Source organism: Haliotis rufescens, unplaced genomic scaffold (assembly GCF_023055435.1).
Source record: "Haliotis rufescens isolate VD_foot unplaced genomic scaffold, xgHalRufe1.0.p SCAF_11, whole genome shotgun sequence".
In the NCBI taxonomy this organism is placed as follows: domain Eukaryota; kingdom Metazoa; phylum Mollusca; class Gastropoda; order Lepetellida; family Haliotidae; genus Haliotis; species Haliotis rufescens.
Genome location: NW_025963791.1, coordinates 28,269,257 through 28,287,469, shown reverse-complemented (window position 1 = coordinate 28,287,469; position 18,213 = coordinate 28,269,257). Strand labels below are relative to the sequence as shown.

At 40.4% G+C, this 18,213-nt stretch overlaps 1 protein-coding gene and 1 long non-coding RNA gene across 3 annotated transcripts; one reads left to right on the top strand and one right to left on the bottom strand.

The window, feature by feature from the left end:
• Positions 1-21: 21 nt before the first annotated feature.
• Positions 22-679, bottom strand: LOC125377997. Its single transcript, XR_007219971.1, has 2 exons — positions 503-679; positions 22-289 (listed from the first exon to the last, which is right to left on the bottom strand). It is a non-coding gene; the product is annotated as an uncharacterized LOC125377997 (long non-coding RNA).
• Positions 680-10,788: 10,109 nt separating this feature from the next.
• On the top strand, positions 10,789-17,428 carry LOC125377996 (caspase-3-like). 2 transcript variants are annotated; one of them, XM_048392502.1, is made up of 5 exons: positions 10,789-10,945; positions 11,677-11,903; positions 15,304-15,533; positions 16,190-16,466; positions 16,775-17,427. In XM_048392502.1, exons 2-5 carry the CDS (start codon positions 11,678-11,680, stop codon positions 17,032-17,034), a joined length of 993 nt encoding a protein of 330 aa, XP_048248459.1. In that variant the 5' UTR covers positions 10,789-10,945; position 11,677; the 3' UTR covers positions 17,035-17,427. The 2 variants fall into 2 exon arrangements, with proteins under 2 accessions (XP_048248459.1, XP_048248460.1); XM_048392503.1 differs by having other exon boundaries at positions 10,892-10,993; positions 16,775-17,428.
• Positions 17,429-18,213: the final 785 nt, after the last annotated feature.

Here is an 18,213-nt window from a genome sequence, read left to right as displayed (position 1 = left end):
AAGCCTGGTTTTTGTCCCGAAGAATACCCTCTGTATTGAATTACCTTTCTGCATGAAAAAACAACAACAGAACATGGCTCAACTATTTATTGATATTAGATGAAATTGAAATTGAGCGTCACAGTTCGATTTAGTTTGTCTTCAGGTCTTTGGTCATCAGCTCTTTTCGGATCAGCTTCTTCACGTGATGGCGAGTTCATTTTTTTGGACATACTAAGTATGTCAGAGACCGTTGCCTTTTGGTTGTCAGAAGTTCTCTTGTAATTTCGAACGGCGTCGCTCCGATGTCCTGAAACAGATTGTTTAGATGAGTGAAAGTATTACACATACAGCATACAAATACACTTAAAAACTATTACAGATTCCAAAAACACCAATATTACCATATATATCATGAAAGACCATCTTACTGGTTTTGGAAAAAATATTTCTTTGATATGTTATGACTTTTGCTGAAAAACAATTTCCTATTACTGCAAGACTAAAATGTTTATCAACCTACCGGTAATTTCGCAAATCATTTGTTCATCAACGTCACCTTGATACAATCGAGTGGCTGCCGTGGCTCTCAAGGAATGGTTTGTCTTCATGCCCTCAATACCGGACGTCTTGCACAGTCTTTTGACGGTAACTTGTAAGGTGTTGTGGCCGATGGCATTTGCAGTATACCAGTCTTTCGACGTTCTAGTCCTTGGAGTGAAGTAGAAGTATTCAGTATGTTGACCAGGTTTGCTGGGGGAAATAAGATAGAAAGGGTCACTTGTAATATTTGTTTTTGTGAAACAATGCATTGAGTCGGCGGATACTCCACCTTCTGAAAATTTCATTCAAAATTTAGAATGTAGTCAAGATTTATATAAAGCGATTATCAAATACATAATTCCCAAACCCCTAAATAAACGTCTAGGTAATACATGCAATATGCATTGGTGTTTTTAACACTTACCTCAAAGGCCTGTACTTTTCAAAGAGACGCACAAAACATCTTTTAGGGTTGTCCGTGTTCTCATACGCTCAAACTTGTTTCGATACCAGCTTCCTGTGCTTCAGGCCGCCATGATTAGTCTTTGACGCGTCTTCCGTGTAGAGTAGATACTTTCTGCCATTATCGTCAGTGTGGGGACCTGTTATTTGGGGGTTCGAGAACAGCCTCAGCGCTCTATGCTCTCTTCCTCCTATACAAACCTGTGTAAATGTTTTGAAAATCTGTATTTTAGACAACGGCAAATATGAACAATAATGAAAATTCAGTTAATTATTTCAACAAACTGTTAAACTTTTGTGTTCAAAAAGGTTCACACATTAATATTTCAATTTTATATGTGAATGAACAAATTCCAATGATTTAGTTTATACTATTTGTAAAAGTGATTTTCAAAGATATAAAGAAAAACAACTGTGTGATTTACTTTACTTAAAGGTAAGATAAAGAACCGTATCCACAAGTTGCTGAGGGTCGTCTTCGCCTAATGAACCGCTACTCCACAAGCACTCTTCGTCGTCCATTGATATAGTTTCAGTTTTCTTCCTGGCAGAGCTGCCCAGTCCTTTTTTAGAAAGTTCCTTCATTAAAGCGTCCAGACATGTTCTGCTCTCTTCAAACTGTTGATCCTCGAACAAATTAATGTCCTTTCGCCCTTTAAGCCTCAAGCCACTCTGAAGAGCGGTAAACAGTCCATGTACAGTATCCGCTGTGTACTGGGTGCCGTCCACTTTCCTCGCCTCAAAAAGGAAATATTTGAAAGCGGTGTTCATAGTAGATAGGCTCATTTCGACTATATCCTCTGTCAAACACTTTTGCGGTAATTCCAAATTGTCCGCAATTGACCGTGACCTGCGTTCTTCTTGCCACCGTTTAAATGTTGAGAATGCCCAGTCATTTTTATAACGTGTTGTTCTAGGGACACAGATCTCAATTTTCTTGGCTATTTCACGCTCGGAGAGTGGATCTCCAAAACGGAAGTTAAAGTCATCACTTTCTTTGTCTTCTTCAGCACAGGATGCCGATTCTTTAAAAACTGACTGCGTCAGAAATAAATCGTTGTCGTCTGCGTCCATATTGCAGTTAAACTCTCAACAGTAAATATCAATGAAGTCATGTTAATACCAATTAGTAAAATTATTTCTAAATCATATTATTTGATCGGCCCTCCCCCCTTTCCCTACCCAGCGGGCATACTTCCCAAACAAAACCTCGGACACGGTTTTGATCCTACATTTAGAGCCCAAGATGGCATTGGTGTTTGTTATGACATTTCTCCATATATTTTTTGACATGGGAGAATTGAGGCATTGAATGACTAATATGTATGAAGGCATTTATTATTTTACACCTTTGTGCACCTTTGTGCATGCTGTCATTTCTGCACAGTACATGAAATGGAATGCTGAGATATTTATTACTGCATGTGTAATCTCCATTCCTGCTTTTGTTTATCGATAGTTAGAAAGGATAATTACTCTGACAAATTGCTTCCTCAAGGCTCACAGTGCCATTATCTGATTCATAGAGTATGGTGAATATTGAGACATACAGCTCCACATTGAGACACATAGCTCCACATTGAGACCATGGCTCCACACTGAGACACATAGCTCCACATTGAGACACATAGCTCCACATTGAGACCATGGCTCCACACTGAGACATGTATTTTGCAGCCTAATGACCTTGAAAGCACCTTTGTGTATTATTGTCATGAAAACACACTTTTCATGTCATTCCTGACATAAGTAATTCAACAGTTATGGGAGCTAACATAAGTAATTCAACAGTTACGGGAGCTAACATTAGTAATTCAACAGTTATGGGATCCGACATAAATAATACAACAAGTTATTGGATCTGACAGTACTGAAGGTAATTCAATGTTTATGCGAAGAATGCACAAAAATGCAACAAATGGCTTAGTTTTTAATTAGAGGTTATGCTCAACAGTTCCACATGTGATGCCTACCACAAGCTTGCCTTATACTTTTGGAATGTTGCAGTGTTTGGTTGTTCAGGATGTATAATTAGTACCAGGACAATATACACACTTAGAGCAGCTGGATGATTTTACAAGAATTATGTACAGGTTCTTAGGCTACACTTTTATTTATGGTTAACGTCTTTCAGGTTATCTAGTCAGTCAAAGTAGAAATGAATTGTGCAATTCAATATTTTGTATTTACCTGGTATAAAGTTGTTTGGGTCAGTCAGTTTAGTTGAAAAATATAAATGCTACAAAAGTACTGTTTAAACTGGAGAGTGTTTAATATTTTTACCACAATGTGTACATGTACCTACATCTGAGATGACTTTGTGTGCCTTATGAGGTGTTTGTAGTCTGCAATAATATATATATATACATACAATGCATTTAATCAATTATTATTCACAAGTCACAAGTTTCTTTCATTTTGAAAAAGATTATGGGGTTTCATTTCTTTTCTAATCCATCAATGATTGAGCATTTGGACAAATATAATAATTTTAGACTATTCCTAATTTTGGTTCGTAAGTGTCACTTCACCATAGCCATTATTGCTATATTGATCTAGATTGTAAAGCATGAGTTGTGCATTGTTGTTTAAATGGCCTTATTCAGACTAGTTAGAATGGCCACTTATAATTTTGATAAGATGCTGTGATGTAAGTTGTGGTTAAGTGTTAACCATGCTGGCACTTAATGTCTGGTTGTTCTGGTGTCCCCCGCTCACTCACTCACTCACTCGGGGGCACGGATGGTCCAGTCGTCTAAGGCGCCGCGATTCGCTGTGCAGGGTTGCGTCCCTTGGGCACTCCAGAAACCTATGATTGTGGGTTCGAATCCCGGTTCGCCCAAATGTTTCTAGGTTTGTCAGCACCATACCCGTGCTCGTGGGTTTCACCGAAGTGGTAAACGTCTTAGACCTGCATCACTTGGGGCTTTCCTCCCACATTAAGCTGACACGCCGTCATATAACTGGAATAATGTTAAAAGCGGCGATAAACCCAACTCACTCACTCACTCACTCACTCACTCACTCACTCACTCACTCACTCACTCACTCACTCACTCACTCACTCACTCACCCACATTATACATACACTCTTCATACATTAAACCATTTCATCTTTAAATGTATATATGATTTACTTACATGTGGTTTAATGTGTTGACATTTCGCAGTAACAGTATAAACTCACAAACAATTCTAACTGATTATCATGGTTATCTAATGACCATGCAGTCCATCCTAGTATTTCAAAAGTACTTAGGCCTTATATATTTTTGTGAATAAATTATGAGTTCAACCGACAACATAAAATGACTTTTTTACAAAATATGTTTGTGGCGGCTCAGATTTACAAGTAAAAATGAAAAATGATGTCAAACAAAATAAACATGAGATTTGTGAGAAATGGTTAATAATGCCTTAAATATTTTCATTTTAACCAAAAAACACAGCTTTCATTTCATTTCACAATCGTACTTCATGGCAGTGGGACCTACGAGTCTGTTTTTCATTCATTAATAGCAGTACTAATCTGGAAATTGAAAAACCATTTAAAAAAAAATTAAACCACCTACATGTACATTGAATTTTAGTCCAAAATATCAGTAAACCATGTAATAAAAGATATAAGGCCTTATCATAGAATGTTGGATGTTGCACTACGGACCTATGTAGGTCATGGTTGCACACATTACAAATCAAGTATGATCAGCAAATGAGGTGTCAGAGAGTACATTGATGGTACCTGTGTTTGACAAGCTTGATTCCCGAGAATGTATGGGCCTTAAGCCCAGGAAAACACATAAAAAACGTGTTGTTCCGAGGCATAAAGATTCCCCTGTTCCGACAGCATCTGATGGGTACCAGATAGAATGAGATGGCAATGTGATTGCACAATCTATCAGAGCTTGCATTGTAAGATGAGAATGTAGTCTCAATGCACACTAATCAGTTGATAAGGCTAAAAATTGTGTAGCGCTCGGACCAAGCTGTAGGGCATTGATTTTGCACAATAAAACTATACATTTATTATTGTTATGATTAATAGGCTGTTAGAGCAAGTGGACCTAATTATATCTATATTATTTAACATTGCTTGTTTCACTTACATGTCATACTAATACAGGCTGCCTCCATGGTCTGTGGTAGAGCTTTTGCCTGGAGAGCCGAAGGTTGGCGGTTCATTCCTCGACCACGTCATACCAAAGACGTTAACAGATGGTACTTGTTGTTACCCTGCCTTGAGGTTGAGTTTGGGCTAAAACAAGGACTAGTCGCCTTGGAGTCTGTATGCTGAGTCTGATTGGGGTATTCATATTTAACTATGGCATGGTATCTCAGTGGGCCAGCACTATAAAACTGGATTAGTTTAAACAGACACACACATTCACTTGCATGTACATCGCTATATAAGTGCAATAAACTTGAATGCAACATTAAATCCCATTTCACCTCACCTTTCCTCACCTTACCTCACCTCACCCATATTCACAAATTTACTCACAAAATACTCACAATATTCCCCCAAAAAGAGATGGTTTCATTATATTGAAGAAAATATCAGAATATCCAATTTTATCCAAGTAAATCTGTTTTGTTAATGTACAATATCTGAATAACTTCAACCACTGCCAATGCCATTGTTTGTGTGAAGTGTTTTGAATGTTGAAATTATCTTTGTATTAAAAATTCATTATTAGCAGTGTATGAAACAATGTTTCAAGGACACAAGTCATTTAATAAGTCTGTATTTTATCATCATGCACCAGTTGTTTTGTTTGTTTTCTGTTTTGTTTATATTGTTGACCTTTCTTAGTTGTTAGATCAAGGTTACAATGGTCAAGGCCTCAGTAAAGCTTTCAAAACGTTTTATGGTAGACATGTGGAGGACATTTCCAAATTTGACTCATCAGTGACAAAAATGATGTTTGATACAATTCCTTATTTTGACTTGCACCATATGTTCCCATTTTTCCCATATTTGTTTTTCAGGCAAACAGTTGACATGCCTTTGCATGTGTTTGTGGTTGGTGCCACTGGTGGGGCAGGATACACTCACCTTAATGCGAACACCTGGTATGATAACTATATTTGATAGTGATTCATAAACACATGCTCATGATTTAGTACAATTACTTTGCAGTAATTTCTAATAAATATTGAAAGGGTTTTGTCGCTTTTATTTATGCAATATCTGTATGTCATACTCGTCATGTTTTATGTGTATTTTAATGGTTGCATAGCAACGATTTACTGTCCATCATTTCCAGATAACATGCAAGGCATGTTGAAGAAGGGTACTGAATTATTCATGACATCTGATTAAATCTTTCAGATGTAACAAGAAACTTAAAGTACTATGAATCTCACTGATGAGGTCACAATACTAAGTATCACAACACACACAACCTGATGGTATTCATGTCCACGACGGGGGCACGGGTGGCCCAGTCGTCTAAGGCGCCGCGATTCGCTGTGTGCAGAGTTGCGTCCCTTGGGCACGCCAGAAACCTATGATTGTGGGTTCGTATCCCGATTCGCCCCGATTATGTTTCTAGGTTTGTCAGCACCATACCCGTGCTCGTGGGTTTCACCGAAGTGGTAAACGTCTGAGACCTGCATCACTTCGGGCTTTCCTCCCACATTAAGCTGACACGCCACGATATGATTGTAATACTGTTAAAAGCGGCGTTAATCCCAACTCACTCACTCACTCATGTCCCCGACTATGACAGTGCATTTTTTTAATTGTTGCACTGATGAGCTGTTACAGCCCAATTCATCTTGATAGATTTTAACAGTAATCATGGTATCTAATTGAATACCATTGTCCAAACTTTAAAGTCCAAAATGAAGTTGTGAATTTGAAAACTCATTGAAAACTCATTTCCCAATTTTATCATATTGTCCACCCCAATGATTCATCACTTTATGATTACAAGACTTTGTACACTAATACATCTAGCAAGGAAGTGATGTCTTTACCCCATCACCTATAACTGAGAGAAGGGTACAGTAAACTATAGTTACAACATTCTCAAACTTTTAGTTCATTATAACCGTAGTGGGTTGTAAGCATTTATACAGCAAAGGCCGGGACCAAAAAGCAGTTCGTTATATCCGTCAGTTTGTTATAACCGTGTTCGTTATGAACGTAGTGTATATGGCTAACACCTACGGGTAATCTCGATGATGTTACTAGTTTCAAGCTGGGTTGCTTTCATCTGCTTAGTAATTTTCATTAAAACAAATGTGAGGGCGGTCGAGTAGCCTTATGGTTAAAGCGTTTGCTCGTCACACCGAAGACCCGGGTTCGATTCCTGACATGGGTACAATGTGTGAAGCCCATATCTGGTGTCCCCCGCTGCGATATTGCTGGAAATATTGCTAAACGCGGTGAAAACCAAACTCATTCACTCATTAAACAGATGTGACACAGAATCAACTATGAACTCTACAGTGAGGGACAACTTGATTATTCTTTAAGTTGATATCATGAAATGTTGTGGAGTTTTGAAATTTGGAAATTATGATTTTTTTGTCATATTTTTTAGATTATTTTTATTGTTATACAGTCAAACACTGTTGTGTCAAACTTTGTTGTGTCAAATTTATGGTTGCCTCGAAGTAACAGCGTCGTCCCTGTATATTCCTTCTTTATTTATCAGGGCGGTCGGGTAGCCTAGTGGTTAAAACGTTCATCACACCGAGGACCTAGGTTCGATTCCGGACATGGGTACAGTGTATGAAGCCCATTTCGGCTGTCCACCGCAGTGATATTGGTGGAATTGCTAAAAGCGGAGTAAAACCATTCTCACTCACTCAGTTTATTTCTCTTTATTTATCCTCTGATTTGTCGAATCGATGTGGATGATACGGTTGTCTCAAAGTCATTTTCCAGTCCCAAACATGTACTTCCAGAACAAGTTTATAAGTCAAGTATTTTGTTTGTCGCATATGTTTCAGGTTTCGGTAAATATACATTTGGTAAATATACACCAGTTCATGTTTCAATTGTGTCTATCCTTGACACAAGGGTGTTTGACTGTATTTTATTGTATATGCATCAGTGAACTATGGATGTAACACACACATTTCAACAGTTTCTTACAAGCATTTTACTGAGTGTCGACTCTGTCTATAATACATCACCCACTTAAAGGGATAATTTGGTTTGGGTGGCAAATAAATAAGATCACATTTCAAGCGTGTATTTATTTTTTGTGTTATGGTTTGTTTGTTCTTTAACGCTGTACTTAGCTGTAACATCATATGCATAGATCCACACAACTCGGATTCGATGACAAACATCAACCAATCATTGAGCCTGACCACCCGATCCCGTTAGTCACCCCTTACGACAAAGTCGCCTTTTACGGCAAACATGGGTTGCTGAAGACCTATTCTACCCTGGATCTTCACGGGTCTTGTGTTATGGAAGATTGATTCTGAGTTCACATGGGACTAATGATTGCTTCACTTGCCTGCTGGATAGAATATGGAGTCCATGTAGGTGCTTGACAAACTGTACAACTCTCGGAATGTTCGGTATAATTCAATACACTTACTACTGTCATACACATCTGTGAGAAAATGATAGATCAGTCAAAGGTTACCCAAGAGGTGTGCCAAAAGATGTAGTCAAATTATATTTGAAGAAGAAGGCTGAGAAGAAGTTGATCGACACAGTTTCTGGGCATAGTGTCAGTACTTGGCTTTGGGGCCACCATGTGACCAAAGTTAAGTCTAGAATTTGCTGACTGTTATTGTATCGGATGAAATGTACTTATGCTCAATCTGTTCACTGTTGTGTCGGTGGATGCATTTTCAGGTAACGGAGTCAGTGAGTTATTGCTGCTTTGAAGTAAGACCATATCATTCCATGAACTATGTTTACCCGTAAAGTCTTAACTTTGCTCTACACTTACATGTAACATAGACGCTCTGGGAACATAATGTACATCATGAAATGTGCGGAATGATTTAATGAAATGTTTTCTTTATAGCTTACGTGGATCGAACTTACAACCTTCGCATCTCTAGCCAGATTAGTGAACCACTAGGCTACAGAGGCGCTGACAAATCACAATGTCTTTAAGAATCTCAAGTACATGTTCGCCACCAGCAAGATATGTTTTACGCCCTAAGGTCCATTGGAAGTATGTTTGAAACTTAAAATTGTTGATAAATGTTTTAAAAATTCTTTTCGGTGTATAAATTAGAACGTCTAAGACCTGCATCACTTCGGGCTTTCCTCCCATATCAATCTGACACGCCGTGATATAACTGTAATACTGTTCAAAGCGGCTTTGCACCAAACCCACTCTCTCACTTATGTCATAAACGGGAATGTGTGGGTCGTGTTCTCCGATGATATGTCGACCTTGCGGCTCCGTCCGTCGGTGGGTGGGTCTGTAATGTGATACTTAAAATACAAGCCCTACTTTACACCCGATGTACAACCACGTTACGTACAACTGATTCCGCTACACCCAATAGCACTTTACATAACGCATCACCATTTGCATAATGCTTGCCAGACAATTCTTTCTTCGTGTTTTGGAAGAGGTGGAATCGGACGGAGCCGAATCTGGTGAATACGGAGGATGCTCAATGAGTTCAAAGTCAGGGCCATGCATTGCAGCCATGGCGACAGACCTGGTTGACGCATGTAAGCGTATCACATTTGCGTGGATCGATGCTCCTGGTGTCAATCGCTGGATTGACTGGTCTAGAGTCGATAATTTACAGAACGCCGTCATTTAGCTGAAACAAACGTCAGACAATAAAAAATCAAACAATCAATCAAACAAACAAATAAACAAAACCCTCGAGTTTAAGGTGGTTACCTTTACGTTCAGAAATTATGTCACGGCACTGTTGAATCACATATGGAAACAATATATCTGGTGACCTCATGCGAAAAGGGACATCCAAAGACGGCAACGTGTTTCTTTATACTCAGAGTAACGCGGGGGCGGGCCCAGAACAATCACATTAAAATCTCTTTTTCGATGCGTGAAGATCCAGGGTAGAACAGGTCTTCAGCAACCCATTCTTGCCGTAAAAGGCGACTATGCTTATCGTAAGAGGCGACTAAAGTGATCTCTTTATCAGGCTATGCCGACAAGCAATCAGCCGATTCACAGAGACAGATCACTGGACTGGACCCTTTTCTTCTCGGGAACCGCCTAAGGGACAATGTAAATATATGAATATATCATTGACGCCCCTTTGAACAGTATTTCAGTTAAAGATTGTTTGTTTGTTGTTTAACGCCGCACTCAGCAATATTCCAGCTGTATGACGGCGGTTTGTAAATAATCGAGTCTGGACCAGACAATCCAGTGATTGACATCATGAGCATCGATCCACGCATTTGGGATCCGATGACATGCATCAAGCAAGTCAGCGAGCCTGACCACCCGATCCCGTTAGTCGCCTCTTACGGCAAGCATAGTATTTTACTTCATTTAAAGGACATAACGGCGTGTCAGTTGATCTGGGAGGAAAGCCCGAGGTGATGCAGGTTTAAGACTTTTACCACTTTGGTGAAATCCACGAGCACGGGAACAGTGCTGACAAACCTGGAGACCTAATCGGTGCGAACCGGGGTTTGAACCCACGATCATAGGTTTCTTGCACACCAAAGGGACGTCACTCTGCAAAGCGAATATTTGAATCGCCTTAGACGACAGGGCTACCCGTGCCATAAATAGTGTGATGGCCTATATTGACATGGTCGTGTCTAAGTGACAAACTAAAGTAAACATTCACACAGGGTGGTAGTATATGAAATCAATACTAGTTTTGCTAGGCATTATACAAACATCCGAGTTCACAGCGACATATACCAGAACACGAATGCATACCGACGTGATTACACAGTCACTCAGTTGACACGACTAGCACGCAGTAAGTCGCCCATACAGACTTCCGGGAAGAGTAATTTATGATCGCCAAGGTAATTGTGTGTTGATCTGTCAGATGTTCGAACCACAGGTAGTGGCTTGTAAGTACGAGGGGTGGTGATGGGCTTATTCCCATTGCGGGTGTCAAGCTATATCGTTTGAAAACTTTGAAATATTGTTAAGAATAAGATGGGGCATGTTTATATGAATGACTTCTATTCACAATCTACATCCATAAGGGAGCTAGGCCGCAACCTCATATTCTAATTAGACCGATAGTGTACTGGTGTATGTATTAGATATATAGAGAATCTCACCATCGTGTCTTTTGATATCAAATATATCAACACAAGTTGATAAATGTAGAAAAAACTCCGAGGCTTGCCGAGGGTTTTTTCCACTTTTATCAACGAGTGTTGTTATATTTGATATCAAAAGACACGAGGGTGAGATTTTATTTATTGTCCAACTTCATTCGTCCAACATTTTCAGTTTGTAGACAGTGATAAGCAGTGTCTTAAGTGTAAAAAGTACTGCTAATAGCTTCAGTAGCAGAGCCATTAGTGATGTAATTTGATTGTGACGTCATGGTAACCAATGATGTCACAATGGTCTGCAAAGCATTGTGATGCAGTTTCATTGCAGGGATAATGTAGATATCGCTTGATCTCACCCAAGCGATATCTCTGGTGGGAGCCAGTTTTGGATGATAAAATAAAATAGATAAGATAATTGGATAAGTAACCCAATTACGTCATTACATAAGACATATATTTTTCACTAGAATGTCCAATATGGAAGACGAATATGACTTCTCTCACCCCGAGAGAGGCGTGGCTGTCATTATCAACAATGAGGCGTTCTCCACACCGGGGCAAGAAGAATCCGATGACCGTGCGGGTTCGTCATATGATGCTGAGGCATTGGATACCATGTTCACTGGGCTTGGGTTCAAAGTTCACAGATACGACAATCTCACGTCATCAGCAATGGTTGAGACACTGACAGCAAGTAAGAATCGAGCAAACGTGTTACACATGGAAATGGGTTGATGATGACCTCTTAACAAACCACTTTCGTGTTTAATGAATTAAACGTACAATTTGACATAGAACTTAGAAATATAAACACGATGATGTGTAGAATGAAAGTATTTGATATGAAAATGTATTGACACGTATTAACTTACGGGCAAAAGAAGGTAGACGCCCATGTTTCATGGTGTCAGAAATGACTTTAAAAACGCCCATAGTTTTCTCCCCTGTTTTCTCAGGTGAACGTTTGAAGTACTTTTGCATGTGCCCTTTGTGACGGGTGCCCCCGGTGGGGCAGGATACGCTCACCTTTTCGCGAACCCCTGGTATCATCGCTGTTTGATTAGTTATTCATAACTATGCTCATGATATAGTTAGAATCGTGCAATCGACTCTGCTTTTAGCAGAGATTTCTATTGAATATGGAAGGGTTTTGCCGCTTTCATTTATTAACATCAGAAGTCACTAAAATGAAAATCCAACCCTATTACGAGCAAAAGCTATCACTACAATTCAAACTACCTGAGACAGCTGGGCCCATACATATTCATTTATAGATCCGAGAATACTATCAACATCACTGCTGGGCACGAAATCCATGTCCATAGCTGCAAACCACAAGCACATTCGGTTCGCTTGCATGATGGTCAGTAGGTATTCACTGCAAGTCATCATACATCATGCAACTCATACCGGAACTATTAAAGTAAAGGCGGTCATCCTCTCAGACTCGCTAAGAGCACTCCAAGCGATCAGCGGCAGATACTCAAACTCCAGACCAAACACAGTCACTAATATTATATTCGGATACACAAAACTATCGGATCAAGGAACACAGATGGAGCTGTGTTGGATTCCGTTTCACATAGATATTTATGGGGAAAAACAGACACACAAGCGAAGCCAGATCTAGACAAAGCGGAGATACAATCTAAATATTACCTTCACCAAACCAGAGATAAAAAGCAAAATCAAAGCCTCCATAGGACGCAAGTAAGATAGGCTATACAAAAGTCAATCCAAAATGTCCAAAAGCCATATTCAAATGAAAGGAAAGTTGAAGTAGCCATCTCACGCCTCAGACTCGGTCACCAAAAGCACTATGACAGAGTATGGCCATCATGCAATGAAAGTGAATCCATTGCTCACTTGTTACTGGAATGCCAAGACCATGCATGACCCAGCCCGGGGTCGGTGAAAACAAGAATTGCAGTTAGATCAGCTATCTGTTGTAGATCTCCTAAAGCAAAGAGATGCAATAGCGAAGGCAAAACAGAGCAGCCAAGACATTAATTGTATTAATTTTTAAAAATCATATCAATGCGAAAAAAAGAAATCTTATCAATACTTAAACTCACAACTGATATGAGTACCCTACCCACCCACACGAGTCCCAACGAGGGGCAGTTCAACCGACATTGCAAAAGGCAACCCCTTGAACACTTTAAGCAACAACAACCACGTTTCATTATCACTTTGAGGTAGACACGCCGGACACAATGGATGACACCTTTCCTGAAGAGTTGTTGAAACTAAGCTTTTCTTATACCAAATCTGTATTGCTCACGAAAGAAGAGTATTTCCTATTGCTGGTAAATGTTGCATCTGCTGCTGAAAAGTCTCCAATGTAGTGACGCTGAGAAGCTGTCCAGAAGAGCAACAGCCAGTCTACTTTACACATGTAGAAGACATGCCTATGGACCTTTCACGTTTGCAGATCCTTCTCAAGACTCCGCCAGCAACGACACTCCAGCAACTGCTTCATCTGAATGCGAAACATCATCAGTGACCAGATCCAAGCGACACATGATAGCATTCCAGTGAAACCGCAAGAGGACAGCTGATGGTCAACTGGCTAAAGCAGAACGCATCGTGAAGCGCAGCCGCGTTTAATATGCTGCTGGCAACCCTGGCGATAATATCACTGTTCCCATCCCTTTAGTAGACCACAGTAAAAATGATCCTCGAAACATCACGCGTGTCACCTTACTTACTTACTTACTTACTTTGGGGCGGTCGGGTAGCCTAGTGGTTAAAGCGTTCGCTCGTCACGCCGAAGACCCGGGTTCGATTCCTGACATGGGTACAATGTGTGAAGCCCATTTCTGGTGTTCCCCGCCGTGCTGGAATATTGCTAAAAGCGGCGTAAAACCATACTCACTCACTCACTCACTACTTACTTACTTACTTACTTACATTAGAGATTTTACGTGCGCTTTCCGACTGCAGCGTATGTCGCCAGGCCAGGTCATTTAGTGTATTAGGGGGACAACACTGAAAGTGTACCCCAGGTGGGGGGTTAAAGTGGCTGCTTGTTTAGTAATTTTGAAATTTTGAGATTTGGAATAAATGCTAGGGGGTAGGTGGGAGACCTAAGGGAGCTGTGTGTGGTTTGTGATTGTTTGTTTACGTGGTTAAAATTATAACGAGTATTGTCATTGTCATTTGTCATTGTCAGTATTCCGAGTTTTAGATGCGATTAATTAGTTTAGTTTTTATTAGGTAAATGCCTAGGGCATTGTTGGCTGTGTAGGGCCGAGGCCATGCCCATGAGTGTCACCTTGGACAGGAATAATAATGACTTATATTGTATAGCAGTTCGTGCCGGTGTCCTGAAACGCATGTTTGTAAAGACATAGACGTTTACTGTTCATAATGAGTCTAAATGTGGTGGACAAGGCTATGCTAAATGTAACTGCAGTAAAAGTGGTAAACAGTGCAGGAAAAATAAGTGTAAATGCTTCAAAGCTGGGCTGAAATGTAACAACATATGTCACGCCAGCATTACCTCAACAAGGACTCATTCATGTGTTCTCGGGGCACGGGTGGCCCAGTCGTCTAAGGCGCCCCGATTCGCTGTGCAGAGTTGCGTCCCTTGGGCACTCCAGAAACCTTTGATTGTGGGTTCGAATCCCGGTTCGCCCCGATTGTGTTTCCAGGTTTGTCAGCACCATACCCGTGCTCGTGGGTTTCACCGAAGTGGTAAACGTCTGAGATCTGCATCATTTCGGGCTTTCCTCTCACATTAAGCTTACACGCCGTGATATAACTGGAATACTGTTAAAAGCGGCGTTAAACTCAACTCACTCACTCACTCACTCATGTGTTCTCAATGATTCTGTTTGTTTTTACAGACACATGTTGTTGGATAATGAAGTATATTGCTAGTTTATTTCATATGATATATCATGTCAATAAAGATATTTATAAACAATTTTTCTTACAATTACAAGTTTCAGTCAAAGTGTCAAATATTCTGCCTGACGTTGCAGTCAATTTGTCAAATGACTGAAAATTCCAGTACTTTTCCAAATTTGAATGATTTTACACATTGACTGTAACATATACAAGTGTAATGAGAACATTATATTCTGTAGTCGCTGACATGGAAATTCACTCAAAGTCCGATTGTTTTGCGTGTGCTATTCTGTCCCACGGTGGCGATGCCGTGATCCCTGACAACACCCCCGGGGCAGTGCTGCTGGAGCGCCAGGATTACGTATTGGGAGTTGACGGTGGGGTTGTGTTGGTAGCCAGCATCATCAGCATCTTCAGCGATACACGATGCCCGGGACTAGTGGGGAAACCCAGGCTATTTTTCTTCCAGGTTTGTCCGAATCACACTGGTCATCGTCGCCATATACATCATCACTGCCACCATCGTCATCATCTCCAGCCTCATCTACACCACAACAACCAACATCGTCGTCCTAACTGGATATTCTCAACGCTGTCATCAGCGATATCATTTCCACCATAGCCATGATTAACGTCATCAGTATCGTACTAATCATCGTAATCATTAGTGTGTATAATGTCATCCTTGTGATGACCATGGTATTGAGAACATCATCATTAGATCAACACTTTATCAATAAAATATACACTGAACAAACAAGTTGGGATCATGAATATTATGGGGGATATTTTTGTAGTATAGTGAGTGAGTGAGTGAGTATGGTTTTACGCCGCTTTTAGCAATATTCCAGCAATATCACGGCGGGGGACACCAGAAATGGGCTTCACACATTGTACCCATTGTAGTATAGACTGAGGACACAATTTCATAAAAATATCTCATGATCTCCAATTTATTTTTTTGAGTACTCAATCCATGTCAGTCAGATTATCGGTAAACAGTTGTAAATGGTAATACGAGGTGGGGGGATATATTCAACAGAGTTAACGGAGTATATATTTGATCTGTATAACCTAGCTTGACTATACCTATATTTGTCATGGCGTTATACTCCAAACCTACAGGCCTGTCGTGGAACCAATATGGATTCTGGGGTAGGTGTCAAAGTGAGAAAGACCAAGGTTAACCCGGATGTGAGAACTCCGCGGGAAGGTGATGGGGCTGAACAGACTGACCACAAGGATGCCGAGGAAGGTAACGTCGACATAGAGGACAGCAACGTAGAAACCAATTACGACAGCGACATTGACAACACTGACAGCATAACCCTCCGCCCAGTGCTGTCTGTCTCCCCTTCAAACATCAACAAGGATATCCTGGTGATGTACGCAACGCCTCCAGGTAAGAAGAATAATCATGATTCGCGAGTTGCATCACATATCTGACGAGCTGGACTCAATGAGTATATCTGGAATATTGCTGAGTACGGTGTTAAATACACACACACCACACCTCACCACACCACACCACACCACACCACACCGCACCGCACCGCACCGCACCGCACCGCACCACATCACGCACGCACGCACGCACGCACGCACGCACGCACGCACGCGCGCACGCACGCACAGTGTTGTCCGCCGTGATATTGCTGGACAATTGCTAAAATCACTCATCACTTTCAGGATGTCTGACTGTCTTTTCAGGTTTCTATGCATGGCGGAGGGACACTGGTGCGTGGTTTACACAGAGTCTTCGGACGATTCTAACACCGTATAATGCAACGTACTGGTCACTCACAACGTTGCTGACCCATGTAAATAAAAGGGTAGCAGTATGGTATGAATCATCGTACCCAGGCGATACTTCCATGAACGAAAAGAAGCAAGTTCCTTGCATCACCCACATGCTGACCAAGGACGTGTATTTCAGACCAAAAAACATGAAGCATTCGACTTTGGTTTAGTTTTATACGATGGATCATGAGTATCCATGTGATAAGACGCTGTAACCCGCTGTTGCGTCCCTTAGTTACAAGGATCTGCTGACTTGATTAAATTATCGTTGTGTGATACCATTAAGTTCTTTTAGTGATTAATCACATACAGTAAACTACGTTTATAACGAACACGATTACAACGAATTGGCGGATATAACGAACTGTTGTTTTTTGTCCCGGCTATTGGCGGTATCCTTTAGTTGAAACGCTTATAACGATCTACGGTTATAATGAACAGAAAATATTGGTCCCTTTGAGTTCGTTATTACCGTATTTTACTGTATTCTTATTTTGATGATATTAATATCGTCCTATCCAAATACCTTTGGATATTACATGCGTATTCTCTGAATATTGTATCAATTTGCTTTCAAAAATACAGCAGCATGGACTAACATATTTTAACTTGGAAGCCCTTGGTGTCGCTGTTGTCCTTTTCTGAACATCGCAAACCAAGACACACCCGAAAAACTCAGCACGTTCAGATTATGAACATCTTACAATTTTTGATTAATACAGCAACATGTAGAGATGTACTTATTTCAACTAGACCCTCGCCCATGGTGTTGATGTTTCAATAGAAACAATCGCAGAGCAAGCACGATACACCAGGTGAAGGTATTGCTACTTTTGGGTGTGACTGGACAGTGTACACCACCAGATGATTCAGACAACACAACCACCTCACTTCAAGATCTCGCTGTGGTGCTTACCTCCACTCACACTCTGATGGCTACTTTAAATGTATGATGTATACTTTATGATGTATTACTTAAGATGTTCCACTTTGCAAGGGGAAAATGTAGGATTCTCATTCTTTAAGGACAAACGTGATGTCTTTGAGGCTGCAAGAGAATGTCTGGACTGAAGTTCAGAAATTTGGGTTTCTGGGGATTTTACAGAGAGTTGGTAAAATTAGATTGAAATAATTTTCCTTAATGAAGGCGGCACGAGATGAAGGTAAACAGCACATATGACTTATGATAAATTGGTGATTGATGGGAAAGTGTTTCCTGTATATGAGGAGAATTATGAAATGACTCTGAAATTGCACGTGCATGCCCGGTCATTTCATGCATAAAATCTCCTGAGTATGAAACTCACCGCGCATTCATAATACACGTGACACAGAGACAATTCCAACAC

Excerpts from the sequence above, each read along its gene's own strand:
- LOC125377996 (XM_048392503.1), top strand. The coding sequence starts at position 11,678 with ATGTCCAATATGGAAGACGAATATGACTTCTCTCACCCCGAGAGAGGC. Across the intron at positions 11,904-15,303 it reads GGTTGAGACACTGACAGCAA|TCGCTGACATGGAAATTCAC; the intron begins GTAAGAATCGAG and ends TATATTCTGTAG. Across the intron at positions 16,467-16,774 it reads GATGTACGCAACGCCTCCAG|GTTTCTATGCATGGCGGAGG; the intron begins GTAAGAAGAATA and ends CTGTCTTTTCAG.